At 49.4% G+C, this 20,755-nt stretch overlaps 1 protein-coding gene across 2 annotated transcripts; it reads right to left on the minus strand.

The window, feature by feature from the left end:
- Positions 1–962: 962 nt before the first annotated feature.
- OXTR (oxytocin receptor) lies at positions 963–20,071 on the minus strand. Of its 2 annotated transcripts, XM_063805302.1 has the most exons (4): positions 19,689–20,071; positions 18,954–19,049; positions 17,724–18,787; positions 963–3,797 (listed from the first exon to the last, which is right to left on the minus strand). In XM_063805302.1, the coding sequence occupies exons 3-4, from the start codon at positions 18,643–18,645 to the stop codon at positions 3,550–3,552; spliced, it is 1,170 nt and encodes a 389-aa protein (XP_063661372.1). In that variant the 5' UTR covers positions 18,646–18,787; positions 18,954–19,049; positions 19,689–20,071; the 3' UTR covers positions 963–3,549. The 2 variants fall into 2 exon arrangements, with proteins under 2 accessions (XP_063661372.1, XP_016795834.1); XM_016940345.3 differs by lacking the exon at positions 19,689–20,071 and having other exon boundaries at positions 18,954–19,182.
- Between the last annotated feature and the right edge of the window lie 684 nt (positions 20,072–20,755).

The following is a 20,755-nucleotide window of genomic DNA, read 5'->3' on the forward strand; positions in this document are numbered from 1 at the left end:
CCCAGTGGCCTCTGTTGGCTCCTAGGATGGCAACTTCCCTGGGAACAGCAGAGACCTGGGGCATCTCTGGCTGGTGGGCAGCGAGGCATGAATGCTGACAGACCCCACTACTGCTGCATTTGCACCCAGAGCTCACCAGTGCTCCAGTACATGTGCACAGAGGCCCCAGAACTGCATCCTGTTAGCTTCCCAAACAGCAAGGACTGGCTGGTGTTGACCCTCTTCGTGCATGTCCCAGCAACACTGAGCAATGCTTTGCAGTCCAAAGACGATACTATCTTCAGTCTCCGGGTAGTACTGAAGACCTTGTGCTAAATCCTTAGACTTTGAACATGGACATTTCAGTGCAAGCCTCTCTTCTCCCAGAACCTCTAGACAATGCTAGCTCATTCTATTGTGTGTGTATGCACGTGTGTATGGCTATGTGGCTACTGCAGCATGGAGGAAGAAGAAAGTGTGTTATAAAGAGACAGAGTGGATCTGTGGCCTTTGAGAGTGCTCCTGCTGTATCTCAGTAAGTACAAAAATGTGCCTGGAAACTTAAAAGGTGCCCCACCATGCACTCAGCTGGCCAGTCCCTGACAGTAAACCTCTGATCAGTAGTGTCCTGTATTTAGTGACTAAAGGTATTTCTTAGACGTGGTCATGTCCTAACCTCAAGGCTGAGAGGACATTTGAGAACATGTTCACTAGGTAAGAAAAACCTCTGACACCTCTAGTGAATTTCTATTTTAAATAAAACATAACAACCTGCAGCTACAAGGCATCATTTGTGCCTTTACAAAGTCGGGATATATTTTCACTGCTGTTACTTTTTGCCAAATAGAGACATCATCTCTTGCAGTAAAACTGAGTAAGAAAATCATGAGATCCCTCTCAAGCAGTGAGCCACATAGAGAAACAAAAGTGCTGAGAGGCAAGAGATTCCAAGGAATTCATCCATCAAGCTGGCCTTCTCTGAATTCATCTGTTGAATTTTTTTGGTTTATTTTTATTTTTTAAAGTTCATTGGTTTTTAGTACATTCTTAAAATCGTGCACAATCACCACTAATTTCAGAACATTTTCATCACCCGAAAAAGAAACCCCAAACCCTTAGTAGTCATGCCTCATCTCTCACAGCCTCCAGGCCCTGGCAAACGCTAATCTATATTCACTCTATATAGATTCGTCCATTTTAGACATTGCATTTCAATGCAATCAGACAATATGTGGTCTTTTGCACCTGGCTTCTTTCACTTAGCAAGTTTTCAAGGCTCATCCATGTTGTGGCATGTGTCGGTACTTCATTTCTTTTTAGAGTCTAATAATGTTCCATTGCGTGGATAGACCACATTTTATTTCCCATTCATCAGTTGGTAGACATTTGGGTTGCTTCCACTTTTTGGCTATTACAAATAACGTTGCTATGAACATTGGTGTACAAGTTTTTGTGTGTATGTACGTTTTCATTTCTCTTGGGTAAATACCTAGGAGTGGCATTCCTGGGTCATATGGTCACTCTATGTTTAACTTTTTGAGGTACTGCCAAACTGTTTTTCAAAGCAGGTGCACCATTTACATTCCCACCAACAATTTAAATTTCTACCAGTTTCTCTACATCCTCACTGACACTTGTTGTTGTCCATCTTTTTATTGTAGCCATCCTAGTGATTGTAAACTGGAATCTCATTGCGATTTTGACTTGCATTTCCCTAATGAATAATAATGTTGAGTATTTTTTCATGTGCTTATTAGCCATTTGCATATCTTCTTTGGAGAAATGTCTATTCAAACCGTTAGCCCATTTTTTAAATTGATTTATTTTTCTCCTTATTGTTGTGTTATAAGAGTTATTTCTATATTCCAGATACAAGCCCCTTATCATATATATGACTCGCAAATATTTTCTCCCATTCTGCAGGTTATCTTTTCACCTTCTTGATAGGGTCTTTTGAATCACAAAAGCTTCAAATCTTGATTAAGTCCAATTTACCTATTTTTCCATTGGTTGCTTGTGTCTTTGGTATCATATCTAAGAAACCACTGCCTAATTCAAGGTTACAAAGATCTATGCCTATGTTTCTTTCTAAGATTTTATAGTTTCAGCTCTTATATTTAGATCTTGGATGCGTTTTGAGTTGATTTTTGCACATAGTGTGAGTAAAGGTCCAACCTCATTCTTTTGCACTTGCATATCATTGTCTCAGTGCCATTTGTTGAAAAGACTCTCCTTTCTCTATTGAATTGTCTTGGGAACCTTGTCAAAAATCAATTGACCGTAAGTATAAGTGTTCATATCTGTACTCTTTATTCTACTCTGTATGTCTATCCTTAAACCAGTAACACACTGAGCTGATTACCTTTATTGTAAATTATGAAATCAGGAAGTGTGAATCCACCAACTTTGTTCTTTTTCAAGGCTTATTTGGATATTCTGGGTCCCTTGCATTTCTTTATGAATTTTGGGACTAGCTTATCAATTTCTGTAAAGAAGCCAGCTATGATTTTCATAAGGATTGCACTGAATCTGTATGTCAGTTAGGATAGTACTGCCATCTTAACAATACTAAGTCTGATCCATGAACACAGGATGTCTTTCCATTTATTTAAGCCTTCTTTAATTTCTTTCAAATTTTGTAGTTTTCAGTCTTGCACTTGTTTTGTTACGTTGATTCCTATTTTATTCTTTCTGATGGTATTATAAATGGAATTATTTAACTTCGTTTTCATATTGTTTGTTGCTAGTATAAAGAAATACAATTCATTTTTGTATATTGATCTTGTATCTTGAAACCTTGCAGAACTTGCTTATTAGTTCTAATAGCTGTGTGCGTGTGTGTGTGTGTGTGTGTGTGTGAGTTCCTTAGGATTTTCTATATACAAAACTGTGTCATCTGCAAATAGTTTTACTTCTTCTTTTCCTATCTGGATACATTTATTTCTTTTTCTTTCCCAAATGCTTCTTAAACATTAGCTTCTTAAACATTTTTAACCCAAGTTCTAACAGGTCCACTGTGCCAGATGGTCTTACAAGGTAATCCCCTTCTCTTAGGGCTACCCTCTGACAAGCTGGTCCCCAAGGACCCCAGCATTTGTTCGCTTAAAGGCAAATACACTTTGAGGTCAGGAGGATCTTAGCACCACCCTCCCCATCTGAGGTCCCAACCCCACTGCTTACCCCAAGTCCAGAACACTGGACTTCCTGACCCAATTGGTCACCAATCCTATATTTACCGCTTTTCACAATATCCCAGAATAAAGAAGTAAAAATATACTGGAGTGAAATTACAAGTCCAGGAGAAAAAACAAGCTACTCACTGCCCAGGGTAGCAGTGGGTTCAGGGTGGCAGAAGTACGTGTAGGAGGCCAGGGTGTTGTCTGGTGGCTGAGTCCCCTATCATCTTCCATCATGGAGGCCACTCTCCACCCCACTGAAGCCACCCCAAGGAGTGGAGGGATACAAACTGATAGGTACCTTATACACAAACTTACGCCATCACCTAGGAGCAGAGCACTTATGCCAGCACAGCCTGAGCCTCAGGCTGCAGCCCTGGCCCTGGCTGGTGGGTCACGCCGTGGATGGCTGGGAGCAGCTCCTCTGGCTGGAGCTGCGATGGCTCAGGACAAAGGAGGACGAGTTGCTCTTTTTGCTGGCACTCGTCTCTCCCAGGCGTTTGCCCCTCAGGTAGCTGGCGGAGCAGCACAGGAAGCGCTGCACGAGTTCGTGGAAGAGGTGGCCCGTGAACAGCATGTAGATCCAGGGGTTGCAGCAGCTGTTGAGGCTGGCCAGGAGCATGACGATGATGAAGGCCGAGGCTGAGGGGGTGGGGGCAGGAGAAAGGAGAAAAGGGCATTAACTAACACTGGAGCCACTTCCAGACCTATCTGACTTAAACATCATTTCCTGAGCGATAGCCTTGTCCAAGTACTACATCCTGAATCACAAGATGAGGTACTAAAGAGGCAAAGTTTGTCTTCCTTCTCCCTCCTTGTCCTGGACATGCCCTCAGGCTGTCCTCCAAACCCTCCCCACCAGGCTTAGCCCAAGCTTGGAACTGTCTCTGCCTTTCTCTCACCAGCAGCTTTCCCACTGCCTACCTCCCTCAGCAGAAGCTGAATCCATCACAGCCACCTTTTCATGCATCACTCACCCAATGAATGTTGAGTGCCTACAACTTCGAGTGTCTGCAAGCACAGTACCCAAAAGCTGCCACACCTAGTTTGCATGCTAGCCTCACCAGCGCCTAGTTACTTGAAGTCCCTAAGAAGCTTCGGTTTCCTAATCTTTAAATGGGCATAAGGAGAGTGCCCAAACCTCTGGGGACTGCTGCAAGGATTAAAGAGTGCCTGGTACACAGTGGGTGCCCAATAAATGATGGCTGCTATCACGACCATGTGCCGGGCAAATCAATCAAATAAAATGAGAAACACCACGATGCAGACATCTTGTGGGTTAGGTAGGCACCAGAAGGGGGTGCCACTCTGAGAGTCATGGCCGGCCCCACAAACGGGGCATGTGAGCTGATTCCCAAAGATGCCTATGGTTTTTCCAGGCAGAGCAGGGAAGAAATGTGCTCCAGGCAGAAGGAATGGCACCAGCAAAGGCGTGGCAGCAAGAAAGTGTATGACATCTTCATGGCTGATCAACTGAAAGCATCTCCATGAAGCTGTGCCTAAGAGCACTGCTTCAGCATGACAATAAGACTCATGCAGGAAAAAGAAAGTGACATGGAAGTTATCTGAAGTACTCTGTAAAGGCTACTATACTGAGGACTCATGGAGTTGCAGGCAAAGTTAATGATCAGAAATCAGCTTCAAGACATTGCTTGTCACAAACTGAAACTTCAAGAGGGAAGAAAAAAATCCTAATTCTAGGTACTTCCAAGCACGGGGATAAAAATCTGCCTTCTTTCAATGGCCTTAAATCTGAACAACCAGACATCTCCTGATGACAGACAAGGCCAGGCAACATCTCCAGAAACCTACAAGGAAAACAACTAAGAATTCTGTTCAGCCACCTCCTTGTGTGTGAAGGCAACTGCAAGAAGGCTGGGAAAATCCACTAGTCTTCCTTCTGTCTGCTCTGCAAAATTTTTTGACAAATAACTCTAGAGTTCAGAGCTAAATCCAGGGAAGGACTCTTCACTGGGGATGCTCAAGAGGTGCAAAATCTAGATGTGGCCACTGATGAAGAGAACAGAGATGTTTGTCAGCGAAGTCTTCAAGCACCAAGGGAAGAAAGGCAGTTGGTTGTTGGTAAGTCTACATGAGTGGCTCTCAAAGTGGGCCCCCCTCCCAGAGCGACACATCACATGGGAACTTGCTGGAAATGCACATTCTCAGGCCCCACCCCAGAATTACCCTCTGGAGGTAGGGCTCAGGAATGTTGTAATTCTAATGCACCCTCAAGGTTAAGAACCACTGGTCTAATTAATTGGTGCACCTGTTGGAACAAGAGCAAGCTACAATAGACAGAAAACAAAATTCTTGCAAAAGAGAGTTTTTAGAAAGCAAAGAATGGAAATTTAACTCTTAGTACTAAAATAATAAAGAATAGAAAGGAGGAAAAGTGAAAGAAAAACGATCAATATTACTAAATTCACTGGTTTTAACAAAAAATATTTTGTTAAGAAATTTGCTTTGATTTGGATGGATAAGAAGATGAATTTAAGTTTAGAAACTCTGATAGAATATTTCACCAACAAAATTGAAATTCACCCACAAGACTAAAAACAGAATGTCTTAGAAATAATGAAAGAGGCAAAAATCAACGTGCAAAAGTCAATATTTACAATCTACCAGCCACAAAGGGAAGGACATAGGTGTATAAAGCTTTGCAATGAGGTAGAAGGAAGCATCAGGGATGAAGTTCACAGAAAGACACTGTTTTGCCTAGTTGGACACAGTTATTTGGCACAATCTTATCTGTTCATTTAAGCTATTGGTCTCACTCTTTACTCTTTGGATCTTTCAACTTTTTTATCCTATTTTTTAAAAAACTACAGAAACATCAACAACAAAGAAGAAAATAGTTAATGAATTCCTAAGTAGCCACCAATCCTTCTGCCTCCAAGAGGCTGGTCTGGGTGGGAGAAGTCTGGCCAGCGCCTCTGATCCCACCTGGTGGCCACAGACACGAGTGACCTCAAGTGGGTCCTCAGGGGATGAAGGGCCCTCTCTAAGCTGAACCTGCTCATGTCAAGTTACTAACACTAAGGGCACATTTGGCTGTTCTTAATTTGTCAATATCCTAGTCACCCAAAGTCGTTACGTTTCCAGGAACAGCACTTCAAAGCTCTACCATCAGGGGGAGATCTATTTGGAACACAAAGCAGGGACTATGGAGCATATTTCAAAGGGCTGAGGCAGCAGGAATAAAGGCCCATGGTTGAGAACAGCCAAGATCATTCAGGGACTTCCCGGGAGGCAAGAAGGGAAAAGGGGAGTTTCACAAGAGAAGAGTTTGGAAAGATGGTTTGGAACCAGACAGGAGGATCTTAAATCCAGACAGAGTCTGCCCACTTTACTGTATGGGCAATAGGGAGCCATTGATGGTTACTGAGCAGGTGAGCAACTACGGATCCACTTCAACCTGCTTTCTGCACTTATTGTATCTTGTATAGGCCATAGCATTCCCCTTTCTGATGGCTAGAAAGGCTGCACAGGATTACAGAGGACTGAGAACAGAACAAAGCACGGAAAATATTGTCCTTACATTTCACAATGTTACTTCCATGTGAGGATGTGACAATGTTGACCATCATAATCACTGCTCGAGCCCGCCCAGAAGAGTACAGTTTTCAAAGTAGCCTTATCCTCATTTTATAGATGAGGAAAGTAAAACTCAGAGAAGGAGAGTCACTTCCCCAAGGGCACACAGCAAGTCACCCTGTGTTCATACATAAAAGTAATGAAGACTGATTCCTTTTAAAAACAGGTTAGCATCCTCACAGGTCAGGTTGGTTCCAATTAGTGAATCCTGTCAGTCCCAAAGCCAAGACAGAAGCTGGTTAGGCAGTTTGCCTAATGTTATGATTTGAGGGACAGAGAGCAACTTCCCTGTTCCCAAAACAAATGTGGTCCACCACCGAGAGTGAGCAGTGCCCATTCCCCATTTCTGATGCTGTGGATGCTGTGGTGCCCCCTGAGTACCCATTCCTCTAGCTGCCCAAGAGCTGCCTGCCAAATGCTCACAGCTGAGCTCCTCTCTGGGCATTGCCTTTGACCAAAAGGAGCTGCCACCACACCCAATGACTGCTTAGTGCAAATGTGCAAAGGCCGGACCCCATGCCTTCATCCGGGCTTCTCTGAAGGGCCATGGCCACTCCCAGGCTCCCGGTGAGACTGGCCTCCCTCCGCATTTCCACACAATGCAGCCACAATGATGTCAGCACAGAGAGGAGGACCTACATGGGCCTGACGCAGAAAGGTCTGCTAGCAGCGAGCACCTTCTCCGGGGTCCCTCAGGAAAGGAAGCTGTTCACAGTGGGCGCCCCCTGGCCCACAGAAACACTGGCTGAGAGGCAGGGAGAAGAACCCAGGAACTCAGGATCCAGATGCAAAGTCCTGGGGCCTGGATCCCCCTCCCACCTAATCACTCTCTGAACTACATCTGAGTGAACTACTGCCTGAGCCTCAGTTTCCTTATCTGTAGCATGGAGGCGGCACTCATAAAGCTATTGAGAAAATGAAAAAAAAATTAAAGATCGTGTAAAAGGGCTTTGTGACTGGCAAAGTGTTTATTCAAGTAATTATCATTAACATTAGTATTAATATTAGTATTAATATTAATATTAATGTATGTGAGGTATGACCAACTATAGCAATTCTTTAAAATCCAAGTTTGAAGACTCCCAATCCCAGAACAATTAAAGAAATTATCCTTAGCCCATTTTCCCAACACTTCTCAAAAGTTAAAAACAAAAAACAAAAAACAAAAAAAATCAAACCCCAGAGCCCTCGGATTGAATTACTTGGCAAGAAAGGAACTCTAGACAGTCCATTCTGGAAAAACTTATTCTACCAGCGACCTAGAAATCCAAAAGGGAAGGTTGCTGCAACTGTGGGCAGGAGCAGGATCTTAGGGTCTTCGCTGGAAGAGCCAGTTCTAATCATGTGTCTCCCACTTTCCTGCCATAAAAATCACATCTCGCCCCACGATCGAGTCCTGAGCGTGTGCCAGACTGCAAACTTACTCTCTCCCATCCTTGCCAGGAAGGGGGATGAAGAGGAGGTGCTGTCCACCCGGCCTCCGCGGGGTCTGCTGGCCTCACACTTACGGCATTTCCTGGAGGAAGAGGTCAGACATCCATCCTTTCATTCTGCCTCCGCTCCATGCCATGCACTGAGTAGGTGCGAGGATCTAAGTGGAGTCCCTGCCCTCAAGTGATTTCCAGACTCAGGATGAGAAAGAGAGACTTAAAAGACCAGCAGAATATTGAACAGGGGGTAAAGCATTTGGGGAAGGGGCTGCTGGGCACAAGGGCTGGGGACTAGGGGTGGTTTTCAAGTGCAGTCTCTTGTGTGCCAAGCGGGGGACATGAGCAGAAACAGCCACACACCAAACGCCAACATCCCCTGCTGGGCAATTGTGTCCCTGGGAGAATCAACTCTGCATTTCTACTTGGCACCATGATTCACGGAGGGGTGGGAGGCAGAGGTCCACGCTCCATCCTTCCCAGCCTGGCTTTCCTCAAGCCCCAAGAACTCCCCTGTTAGGATTTCCCGGCACTCTCTGCACCCCAGCACTGAAACCCCAAATTAGCCCAGAACAGCTGACGGGCAGCTGGCCACAGCCTCCGGGCTGTGCTGTTCCTGAGGCTACCGGCACGTTTCATATGACTCAAAGACACGTGGCCAAGATCGGCTGAGTCAAAGCAAGCCCATCAACTTTACAAAAGGCCCGCACTTGAGAAACCAATCATTTGCCACAAGGCCTCCCCAGAGTACCAGGAATTCAGATGTAAGTCCCTTATTCCTACAGGACTGTGCGGGCATCTGGGAACAAAACTACGGAAGGCCCTTTCTTAAGAAAATGATTTTTGAATGTATGCTGATAGAAAGATTGAGTCTCAATATATACTACAGGGTGCCTTCTTAGAAAAGACCATTGTTTTACAACTGTGATTTTCCTAAAAATCACAGATGTGTGATCACCCCGTGTAGTGCAAGGTCTGGGTGAAGAGCCAAACGGGTGGGCTACAGAGTTGAAAATGGGTTTCTCTGACAGCACTGCTCCAATCTGGTAGGTGTGCTGGACTCACTGGGCTGGGCCTGAGAATAACCACATTCTGGAAGAAGACAAGCCAGGGCCTTCCTGCAAACGACCAGCCCTTCGCTACCCTTCAAGGAATGACAAGGCCCTCCATCCAATCTGGGCCACACGTGTAAAGGCAAACAGTGAGTGTTGGTAAAAGGTAATATGTTAAAGCTTTGCTGCTCAAAGTGTAGCCAATGGCTGGCTACAGGGCATCTGATAGGCGTCACCTGTTTCCTTGTCAAAACTGCAAACTCTTGGGGCCCCACTCCAGACCTACTGAATCAGAATCTGCATTTTAACAAAATACACATTAAAGTTTGAGCAGCTTCCTTCCAACTAGCTCAAATCGTATAGATAGGAAAGAAGAAATGAATAATGTCACTGTCCACCGTTCTTGATCTCAATGTGGAATGTGCATCTGCTTCTTTGCATAGTAAGCTCCTACTCACCCCTCAGAAACCCTTTTCAAATGACACTTCCCCTCTGAAACCCTCCTGATTTCTTCCCAGGGAGACAGATCAACTAATGCCTTCTCAGGGTATTGGCAGTACTTGGTAAATAAATAGCTCTATAACAGCATCACCCCATCATTTTGTCATTATTTTTTGATACTCTTTGGCTGGGGACTGTGTCTTATTGGTAGCTCCGTCCTTAGGCTGCTAACAGCTACTGGAAAATAGGAAGAGTTCAATAAGGAGCTGAATTGAACTGAAGCATGAAATTAGCAGGCAAGAGGTCCTGATAAATCAGCCACCGCTGTCAGTATGTTGGAAGGGCTACAAATAATTTCCCTGCTCAACCACAGGATATGGCCTCCCAGTAAGGTGACTGGACTCAAATGCAATTCCCTCTGGGAAAATTAAGTTCGCCCTCAGATATGATCAGGTGGAGAGAAAGGGAGAGAAACAGAATGTGCAAGGGTGCTGTTGGGGTGGGAGATATGGGCCGGGAGGGCAGAAGCCCACAGTCTCAAAGCATCTGACTAAAGGGCAGGAAGCCTTAGCTCCCGGCTGAGCACAAAAGGAGATACTGGCAGAGGCTGCCCCTCAGTGCAGGAATCAGGAGTAAGGATTTGGGCCTTGGGGCTGGGACACTGGACACCACCTGGTTACACCTCTCTCCCACCCATACCTTAGACAAGACCCAGCCTAGGGTACCTCTAAACCAGAGCTAGAACCTTCCAACTGGCCTCCCGCCTCCTCCAGGTGAGACAGTTGTTTCTCTTTCAATACTCTTGTTCCCAGCATCCTTGGACTTGCCACCATGCGCCAACTGAACCTGCAGCCCCTTTGCTAAAATGCTAGGCCTGTACCCAAAATGACTCCCACTCCATCAGCTACGCTGACTTGCCCCAGCAGCATATTCCACCCTCTATACAACCTAAGTCCTATTCTGAACTTCAGAAACCTGAGATTCTGAACCCCAGAAACCTGAGTTGTGGGCAGGCTCAGCCCCACACCCGAAGTCAGCACTGCCGCTCCACCTGACAGTAACCCAGCAGAAACTGGGGGTGTCCCTCCCAGAGGTCTGTGGGTGTACCCAGAACTCTGTGATCAACCTTGACCACACTGTCCCACATTTATGCATGTCAGCAGCTGGCCGCAGGAGGGCGAGGGCTTGGGAGGGCCCCTTGCCAACTCTCTTCACTTGGGGGTTGACAGATGAAAGCAGAGGTTGTGTGGACAGGAGCCTGCAGAGGCATCAGTAACTGTTTTTTGGAGTGAATGACTTAGCATTCAGAGGAAGAAGCCCCGCAAACTGGGAAAACAGGGATGGTTTCCTGAAAGGGGCACTGGATGAGGCTGCCATGTTCAGCTGTTCAGGCTGTGCACTGCAAAGCTCCTAGGAACACCCTGTTCGTAGACCATGAGGTAAAAGGCATCCCCTGGAGTTGTGCCACAAAGCAGCCCACACAATGGACTTGGGCTTCAAAGGATGGGAATCCGTGGAAGAAACTGGGGTGGGCATTCCCATGGCAGGAACAGTATTAGCAAAGGTGCAAAGACAGCAAGGCCACAGGAACTTGTGGAAAGCAGCAAATCATCGGGCCTGGCTGGGGGTACACAAGGCAGGCTGGCCAGAGACCAGGGCAACAAGAGAGTACTCACTGCCAGGTATTAGTTTAAAAAGCAGAACAAGGGGTCTAAGCCAGCAGTTCTGAACCAGGGATGACTTTGCCCCTTAGTGAACTTTTGGCAATGTCTGGAGACAGTTTTGGTGGCCACAGTTGGCAGGGAGGTTGCTAACGGCACGTAGCACGTAGAGGAGGGGAATGCTGCTAAATATCCCACCATGCACAGAACAGCAGCTCCTCCCTGACACACACACGCCAAAGACTATGCAGCCTAAAATGTCCATAGTGCCAAAGTTGAAAAAATCGTGCTCTAAACCAAGAAGGTGAAAATGGAAAGAGAAACAAAGTGCCAACCTGAGGCATGTGGTGCAGCTGAGATGACAGAACTGGTGGACACAGGGAGGATGAGAGGGGCATGGCACTGAACCCAGAATGCTGGGCGGGCAGTGCCATCAGCAGATGTGTACCTAGGTGTGTGTGTGTGTAGGTGTTGCAGGAAGAGCCCAAGATGTCAGGACCTTGGGGCCAGATAGTGGGGGAGGGTTCAGCTTCCATGGATCTGAGGCAGGTCCAGCGATCTAACAAGCGCCCAGGAGATCCCCAAGTCGAAGGTGTAGATCATCGGGAAAACTGCTGGCCTGGGGCGGCAGGGGTTGGGGTCGTCATGCAGTGTGTCAGTCTCTAGTGTAAGATGGCTGGGTTCCAATCCTAGCTCCATCACTTACTCAGCAGTGATCGTGGGCAGGTCACACCTCTCTAAGCCTCAGTTTCATCATCTGTAGAAAAGCCATGATGGGCCCCTTCCTTGCTGCATTAGGGTGAGGAGCAGAAATGGCCTGGGCACAGGCCTTGCTCACAGTGGGCACTCAGCCAGTGGTGGCTGCTGTTACCAACTGATCCCACTCCTCCCTTCACCAAAGCTGAGGTCCAGAGAGGGTGTCAAAGTTCCATTATGAGCTGTTATCCCCATTGCTCAGATGGGAATGGCAGAGGTCCAGAGGCCATCAAGAGACATTGCCCCAAATGACACAGATGGCAACAAGACCAGGTCCCAGAAGGGGACTGGCTACTTCCCACTACTGTCTCCTGGGGCTGGGGGCTCTGGCAGGTGGGGTCAGGTGTACAGGGTCTGGCTTCAGCCCCTGGGAGGGAGCCCTGTGGGGTTGCCTTTGCTTCCAAAAGTTGCCAGGGCAAGGTGGTAAGGTCAGCTGGTGGGCCAGTGCCTCAGGTCACACCCAGACACGCCAGCCCGGGGCCACAGACCTCATCCAGCCTCCACAGACAGCGTGATGCAGCCAGGGCACCTGCTAATCTCCTCCTGATCCGAGGCCCTCCACAACCCCTCTTCCCCTCCTCACCCCTCCCGAAACCCACACAGACAGCCATCAAATGGAAACATGATGTAGCAGGGCCTCACCCAAGAGGCTGGTTTGGGGTTAGCTTTTGAGTTTTTTGATTTTGGATTTTTGTCTTTTTAGCTGTTATTTATCAAACCTTTGGGGGGAAAAGAAGTGAAATCACCGCAGGGCAGAAACCCTAAGGGAAAACATTAACATTAGCTAAGAACATAAAAGAACACACAATTACTTAATCATATAAGTGTCTGAAGTTAACTGTCCATCTAATTGTGATTTGTACCCAGAAGGGCCGAGCTTGTGCACTCTTCATGGCCCAGAGTGAATATCCTGTCCAAGCTTCTCCTGCCGGCCCACCATGCTCTCCACATCACTGGGTCACTTCAAGAAAAAGCCCCTCCAAGGGGCCTGGTCCCCCACACCTCGGGCACAGCATTCATGGAAAGGAAAGGTGTACGGGACATGCCCGAGGGTCCTCAGTCCCACAGAAACAGGGAGGGGCTGGGAAGCTCATTCTACAGATGGGGAAACAGTTCAAACCAGGCCTCCTGTGCCTGTCAGCCCTCCTCCCAGTCCAACGCTCCTGACAGATGTTTGGTTGCCCCAGTGATGGGGCGCTCCTTTCTTTTCCAGGTTGCCAGTTCTGTTTTGGACAGCTGCTTAGAAAGTCCCTATTCCTCCTGAGTCCAGCTCTTCATGGCCATCCCTGCCCCGTCTCACTCACCTCTCTGCTCCCATTTTCCACGTATTTGGCAAGCACTGGTTGAGCTATCAATGACTGTGCAGCCTTGTGCCAGGCATCCCCTGGAGTAAAAGGCATCCCCTGGAGTTGTGCCACAAAACAGCCCACACACTGGACTTGGGCTTAACAAGTAGGGAACGGGACAAGCAGCGTCCCTGCTGTGATAGGGCTCACAGTCCACCTCTCCGGCCTTAACAAGCTTCTCTCCCACCTCCCAGCCTCCCCGGACACATCACCTGCTGTCCACTCCCATTCCCTCCACCCAGGCTCAAGACAAGAATCCTCATATTGTCCATCAGGAAGGGGCCATAGGTCACACCATTTAATCCTCACATCAACCCCAGGCAGTGAGCCGTGCTATCCTTATTACATGGAGGAGGAGGCGGAGGCTCAGAGCAGGTAAAGCAACTGGCTTAAGGACACTGGACTGAGCGTTTTACCAGGGAGAGGCTGGAAGGAGAAGACTAGAGACAGAGACCCCAAATCCTGTCCACCGCACCCAATCAACATCAACCAACCCTAGAAATGCAAACAGCCCCACTCTACCAAACTCCCTCCTCATCCTCATCTCCTCCCTCAGAACCGCCCCAGGGTCAGAGCCCCTGCAATCAGCATAGAAAATGCCACTGGGTTCAAGGGAAAAGGCTGGTGCCAAATCTTTGGCTTTGGAATTTAATTCTGAAAGATATATAAAGGCCTTGTCAAACCCTGCATGGGGCATCCAGTCTCACCAGCCTCACCAAGTCAGCACCCGACAGCATCCGGCTGCTTTGAAGAATGGATCTCATCAAATTACCCAGATGCTCCCATTGGCTCTTTCTTCTGAATCATGGAAATATTTAAACTTAAAGTTTTCCTCTTTGGTTCTTATAACAAGTAACCACGTGTAGAGCTTGTCTATACACAGAGAGACTATTATTATTAATAGTATTATTACTATTATTGTAATAGTTTTATTTTCCTTTTCTTCTCCCTATTGCCTGCTTTATCCCAGTTTCCTTATATCTATTTTATCTTGTTGAGGCACCTAAATTTTTGTCCACCACTGCACATTACTTTTGGAACAAGGTGAGCTTTAAACCCATAAAGGCAGCTCTTGGTATTTGTGAAGGCATATGAGGGAATGAAGTTGCTCAAGGGAGAGATGGAAAAGAGAGAGCAAATGCTGAAGCAGAGAGGGACTTCGGGTCCCTGGGCCACCACATCTACAGCCACCAGAAGCGTGACATTCCACCCACTCTGGCAGCCTCGATGGGTGGCCATTGGCTAAGCTTCCCTACCTCCCTGGGGTTTTCATGATAAAGCAGGAACAGACCCATGTGTGCCCCACCTCTCCTGCCTCCCTGTGAGCCTGCTCCACCTGCAAGCATCCCTGGATGGCATCACACTGTTAGCCACAGGCTTCAGTACTGGCTCCTCAGGTGACGAGTGGAGTAAGGGGCCCTGGTCTAGATATTTCCGCATCTAAATTCTGTCCTCTTGGAGAGGAAAGTGGGGCTGTGCATTAATTCCACTTTTCCGATAATAACCTCTTGAGTAGCTCAAGTGTGATTCTCTTTTATTCCTTCCTTAACACTTGCTGGTAGCCTCTGGATTGAGAGGTATCTCCAAAGTGAGGCAGACACCATTTCCACCTGCCAGTTGCAATTATCCAAATTAAGGCCAAGTGGACACACGGCTGGTGTTCTAACTGAGCTCACAGCCACTCTGACCCCTGCATCCCCGAGGCCTAGGCATGATGTGGCCAGGCTGGTGGTGGCCAGAGTCCACATCATCACCTCGGTGTTTGATGAGGTGCTCACATCTGGACTGGGCTCCTGCTCCTGGCTGTGTGCTTGGGGCAGCGGGGAGGTCCCGGCTGCAGCAGCATCATGAATCCCTGCCGGTCTGTGTTTGGATTCTTCTCAGTACCTGAGACAGAATGCTGAGGAGGACCAAGAGAAGCCCTGGGTTTTTCATGCAACACCCACCCTTCCCTGTGAATTCCTAAAGAAGCAAAGGGAAGTAGGACCTGAAATTCTTAAAGTCCTCTTCTTTCCCTGCCCTTTGGGCTTCAGCAGGAGCCCGTCTCTACTGAAGGTCTGGTCCCCAGGAAAATCCTCAGAGGACCACAAACACTCAAGAGGCCTATGACCTCCACTCTGGCCAGGATCTGTGTGTGTCTGTTTTTTTCTCTCTCTTTTGCTTCTAAGACAAAGAAATCAATCGTTGACGTGCTTTTAAAGTGTAGAAAAGATCTAAACTTTGCTTCACGGTACGTGTGACGTGTTGACCACACACTTTCCTTCTTTAGGGAGGACACACAGTGAGAAGAGGAGTGCAAGTGAGGGGGCTGAAAAGCAGGAAGCCATAGAGGAGGGAGCTGGGAGGAAAGGGAAGGAGAAAAATCACCAGAGACTCAAGACATGAATGGGAGAGGCGAGGGGACCCCAAGGAGAGAGGAGTGGAATGTCTGTTGAATGAATTAACTGAATGCTGAAATGTCCTCATTCTAAAAGCAAGACACTAAGCCTCAAGGGGAATAAAGAGATCTCTCATCTAACATCCCAAATCTAGTAAGGGCTGGAGGAGGACTAGACCCCACATCTCTTCAGTATCTACTCCAAAGGGTGCTGGTTTCACTTTCTTGATAGTTGGTGTTCGAGCTCCTCAAGACCTGGATATGGTTTCTTCAGATCTGCCCAGGAAACAGGTGAGGCCTAAGGCCTTACTTAGAGACTTCCACTACTGGCTTTTGCCCAACCCCACTCCCTCATCATGTGTCCTTCATAAGAACCCTGGCACCGGAAACGTCAGCTCTGCCTCTGACTTGCTGTGTGACCTGGTGCAAGTGCCTTCCCCTCTCTGGGCCCTAGAACCCTCTCTGTAAGTTGTTACCAGGGGCCACAGGTGTTCAGTAAATACTGAATAACCAGTGTCTTGGCCACGAAAGCAAACACTGAGCTAACTGGGAGGGTTCCATAAAGCCTGGAGTCTGTGATTTTCAGAAAGGACCAAAGCAAAGTTACCAAACTGAATGAAAGCAGCTGGCACTGAGACTTCAGCTTCCCAGGATGCATGTATTTGAGACTATTAGGAGCAGTAGTAACTGCACACAGAAATGGGACATTTACAGTGTCTGGAGTGCAGAAAGGGTGAAAGCAAATCCTTTGGTCTTTCTTTACAAACATTTGAAGTCCCCAGCATCCAGCAAGCGTTATGGGATTGCCTTCAAACAAAAACTTATAAATCATTCACCACCAGCAATCACCCCCTCCTGCTCTTTCCAAATGAGCTACTGGAAAGGGGTTGGGGGGCAGGGAGTGACAGGAAGCTGCCTGGTGCTCTGTGCCTTAGGGACAGCCACCCAGCACCAGCCACAAACCCCAGAGCCCTAGGGTGCCTCTGTTCCTCCAAGCTTTCTCCCTAGGTCGCCCTCTTCTATGCCCTCCTCTTAGCTTTCTGGCACAGGCCAAGAATGGACAATTGCCCCACCCTCAGCCTTGTCCTCAGCAGTCCTCCAACCTGGAAGGCATATTCCCCGCCTACAGAAATCACTCAGCCTCCCCCTCAAACTTGAATGTCCCCCTCAAGGCTTTCTTCTCTTTCCTCCAAGTGGAAGTGAAGTCTCAGTCCTGGGCGCTCTCCTCCCTAAGCCTGCCCACCGCTCCTTGCAGTACTCACCTCTCTGCATGGAGACTCATCACCTCCACTCGATGAGAGTTCAGGGATTTGTCTTCACCTCTCCCTTGGACTTCTCTGCCCCCCAGCACCCCCTTCAACTACTAGGTGCTTGGTTGGACAAATCGTCCACCCCTGCAAGGCTGTCCTTGTCCAAACCAGACTTCTTGGCTTCAGCTGGATTTCTTGAACTTAAAGTGGAAGTTCATCTTAACGTGAACTTAAAGTTGAAGGAGCTTGAGCTTGGCCAGGGGTTCCAAACTTACCTCCACCACCTCCTCCTAACCACGTGGGAAAGCAGATGGAGTCCCTTGAACCTGTTTCCACCACCACAGTAAACCATACAGCCCAGATGCAGCCCAAGGACTGTGCTAAGGACTTTAACTGCATTTTCTCGTGGCATTCCCCTATGCCTGGTGACAGTTGGTACTTTTATCCTTATTGCCACCTTACAGAAGAGAAAGCGGAGGCTCAGGGAGGTTAATTGCCCTAAGTCACTTGGTCAAGGGATGACAGAGCAGTGACTCTGTGGGATTTCAAACCCGCTTATCCCCCAGGAAGTCCACAGACCCCTGGACATTCTGAGGCAGCAAGATAAGGGCCTCCCCCAGCCACCAGGCTCCCTCCTCCTGGGTCTCCCAGCCCTGGCTACCTTCCTTGGGCGCGTTGGCATCCCAGACGCTCCACATCTGCACGAAGAAGAAAGGCGTCCAGCACACGATGAAGGCCAGCACGATGATGAAAGTCATCTTGACCGTGCGGATCTTGGCCTTGGAGATGAGCTTGACGCTGCTGACACGCGCCAGGGCCACGCGCCCCCCATCGCCAGCCGCCGCGCCCTCTGGCGCCTCGGCCGCCGCCGCTGCAGCGGTCTTGAGCCTCAAGTTCTGCCAGATCTTGAAGCTGATAAGGCCGTAGCAGGCAGCGAGCACGATGACCGGCACGATGTAGACAGCTAGCGTGATCCACGTGATGTAGGCCTTGGGTCCCCAGGGCTGGATGAAGACGGCCCAGCAGTCGAAGACGCCGTCAGCCACCTCGCGCAGAGAGAAGATGTGCACCTGCGGCGCGCTGGCCACCAGGCAGCCGAGCCACGTGGCGAGCACTGCCAGGCGGTCGGTGCGGCGGCGCAGCGAGCGCAGCGGCTGGCAGATCGCCAGGCAGCGGTCCAGGGACATGAGCAGCAGCAGGTAGGTGGAGGCGAACATGCCCACCACCTGCAAGTACTTGACCAGGCGGCACAGCAGGTCGGGCCCGTAGAAGCGGAAGGTGATGTCCCACAGCAACTGCGGCAGCACCTGGAACACTGCCACCACCAGGTCGGCGATGCTTAGGTGCTTCATGAAGAAGAAGAGGCGCGAGTGCTTCTGGCGTGTGGTGCGCAGCGCCAGCAGCACACACGCATTCCCGCTCAGCGCCAGGAACAGGATGAGACACAGCACCGCCACCTCCACGCGCGCCAGGGCCTCGTTGCGCCGCGGGGGTCCGGCGGTGCGGTTGCCCTCGGCCCCCGGCGGCGCGGCGCTGGCGTTGACTGCCTCGGCGCTCCAGTTGGCTGCGAGCGCGCCCTCCATGACCCTGGCGGCAGCGGTGCGCCCCGGCCTTCGAGCCCTTTACGGCTTGGCGCGGCTGGGCCGGATCCGGCGTGTCGGAGGGTGTAGGGGCGCCTGGGGCTCCACTCCTGGAGACTCCACGGACGGATCTGCTGAGTCCACCCTGAAACAAACCGGGAGGGCCGTGAGGAGACCGCCGCGTTTCTCTTCCGACGCGGGTAGGGCGTGCTTGTCCCATTCCCAGGAACCCAAGTCATCTGAAACAACGGGGCACAACCGCCGGCCTCGGGTTGCTCAGCCGCCACCCCAGAAATCCCCGTTGGAGGTACCTCCTCTGAGCCACTGCAAATGAGCGGGAATCCTCTACCAGCCACAAGCCCAGAGCCCCCAGCGTGCCAGTTCCTTGGGATGTTCAGCGGCTTCCACTGGGGGAGAAGGGAGGGTCAAAATCAGCAACGTTCCTCCGGGAGTGGGAATCTAAAACCAAATCACCTCCCCGAGGGAATCTCCAAACTACCTACTCGCCCCACGCTCCGACCCTCAGCATATCCACCTCCCGCGGGACCCCCAAACCAGCCCCTCTCCTAGTAAACATTAATTCAAGTACTTCCTCAGGAAATCCCCAAATAGCCACTTGCCTGGGAAACCCCAGCTCTGGTCCTTCCCCGTCTAACCCCCTTTTCTAAGACGGTCGGCCGTCACTCCCTGAACTTCCACAGCACCTGATTCGGTGGAAACCCGGTTCTGCAGTCCCTCCTGGGGGAACCCCAGCCTCAAAGCCCAAGATGCCCAAGCGCTGTTCCCAGACCCTGGCATAGACACCTCCCGCGGGGCTCCTCCCCAGCCCGGCAGCCTCGAAAGTTCTGGAACCCCTGACTTGCGCTTTGGACCCAGATAATCAAGGACTCTGAGTCTCAATCCCGAGAAGTCACTTTACAATCTCTCGGAACACCCCGCGCTCCTCCAGGAACAAGGAGTGCGAGGCACCCCACCACCTCCACTCGGGTCCCCATGGCTCCACCGGCCCTAGCCATCCCGTCCACCCCTGCTTAGCACCCAGCTACCTGCACCGAGTCCGCAGGTGAACCTAAAGTTGACTCCCCCCGGGGAAGTTGCACGGCGACTGACGGCCTCAGTGACGCGTGCGCTCCCGGCCCGAGTTGGGATGGCCTGCCGGCTGCACCTAATGTGATGCTAAGCTGAGGTCTCTCACTGGAGCCTCGGTTGGAATCCCCTCGCCGCAGCCTGGCTGGTCGCTGGATGGGTACAGGAGGCGAGCGAGGAGCGCCTCCCAGGCTGCGCGCGCGGACAGCGTCTGGATGCGGCGCTGTGCGCTGGGGCTGAGGCTGCACTATCGCACGGGTCCGCTAGGGGGCGGGCGAGGCCAGCCGCGCAGACCCCTCCGGAGCGGAGCTGGTTCGCCCAGCGTTGGTCCCAGAGCCTTAACAAATGGGTTTATTTTGCACTGGTTTAAAACTGCGAGAGGGAGGGAACTCGTAAATAACCCGCCCGTTTCTTCCTTTCTTGGTGTAGAAGCTCTTGACTCTGAGACACATAGGAGGCTTGAATAATAATGTTTTTCCCCGGGTAGATAGTGATGAAGTTACAAAAGCATTTAAACCGATTATTTCCCAAAAATGATGTTAATTTTCAGGCTTTTCTCTCCCCCCACACCTCCAGCTTGATGTAATGGCTTTAGCAGTGAACTCAAATAAGTCTTTGCTTTGGAATACTTTTGTTCCTATTCCCGTTAATGAGGAATTAGAAATGGCCTCTATTCTAAGCAGTGCTGGGAGAGGCTTTATTTTTTCGGTAGTTTTAGAGGAAATTCTGAAGCACAACACTGTCTTCATTTAAAGTGATTCTGCTTGTCTGCGCCCAAGAGCCGTTTCTGCCTCCTTGTCGCGCTTCGGAATTAAAATTCTAAATGATGCCAAAGGAAGATAAAATGTTAAAGACAGCTGCTCAGCCTCCCTGCCCCTTCTCTATTCTAAAATCATTTCTTGGAGTAATTTACAGTGGCCAAGAATTAAGGCAGAAAAAAAGGCCAGGACTCAAAAATAAACAGGGCTCTTTAAAATGCATTAAATGTGTATTTCCTCCTGACATTTCACTTCTCCGTCTTTTTATT

The sequence above is a fragment of the Pan troglodytes genome, chromosome 2 (assembly GCF_028858775.2).
Source record: "Pan troglodytes isolate AG18354 chromosome 2, NHGRI_mPanTro3-v2.0_pri, whole genome shotgun sequence".
NCBI lineage: Eukaryota > Metazoa > Chordata > Mammalia > Primates > Hominidae > Pan > Pan troglodytes.

Excerpts from the sequence above, each read along its gene's own strand:
- OXTR (XM_063805302.1), bottom strand. The coding sequence starts at position 18,645 with ATGGAGGGCGCGCTCGCAGCCAACTGGAGCGCCGAGGCAGTCAACGCC. Across the intron at positions 3,798-17,723 it reads TGCCAACGCGCCCAAGGAAG|CCTCGGCCTTCATCATCGTC; the intron begins GTAGCCAGGGCT and ends CCACCCCCTCAG.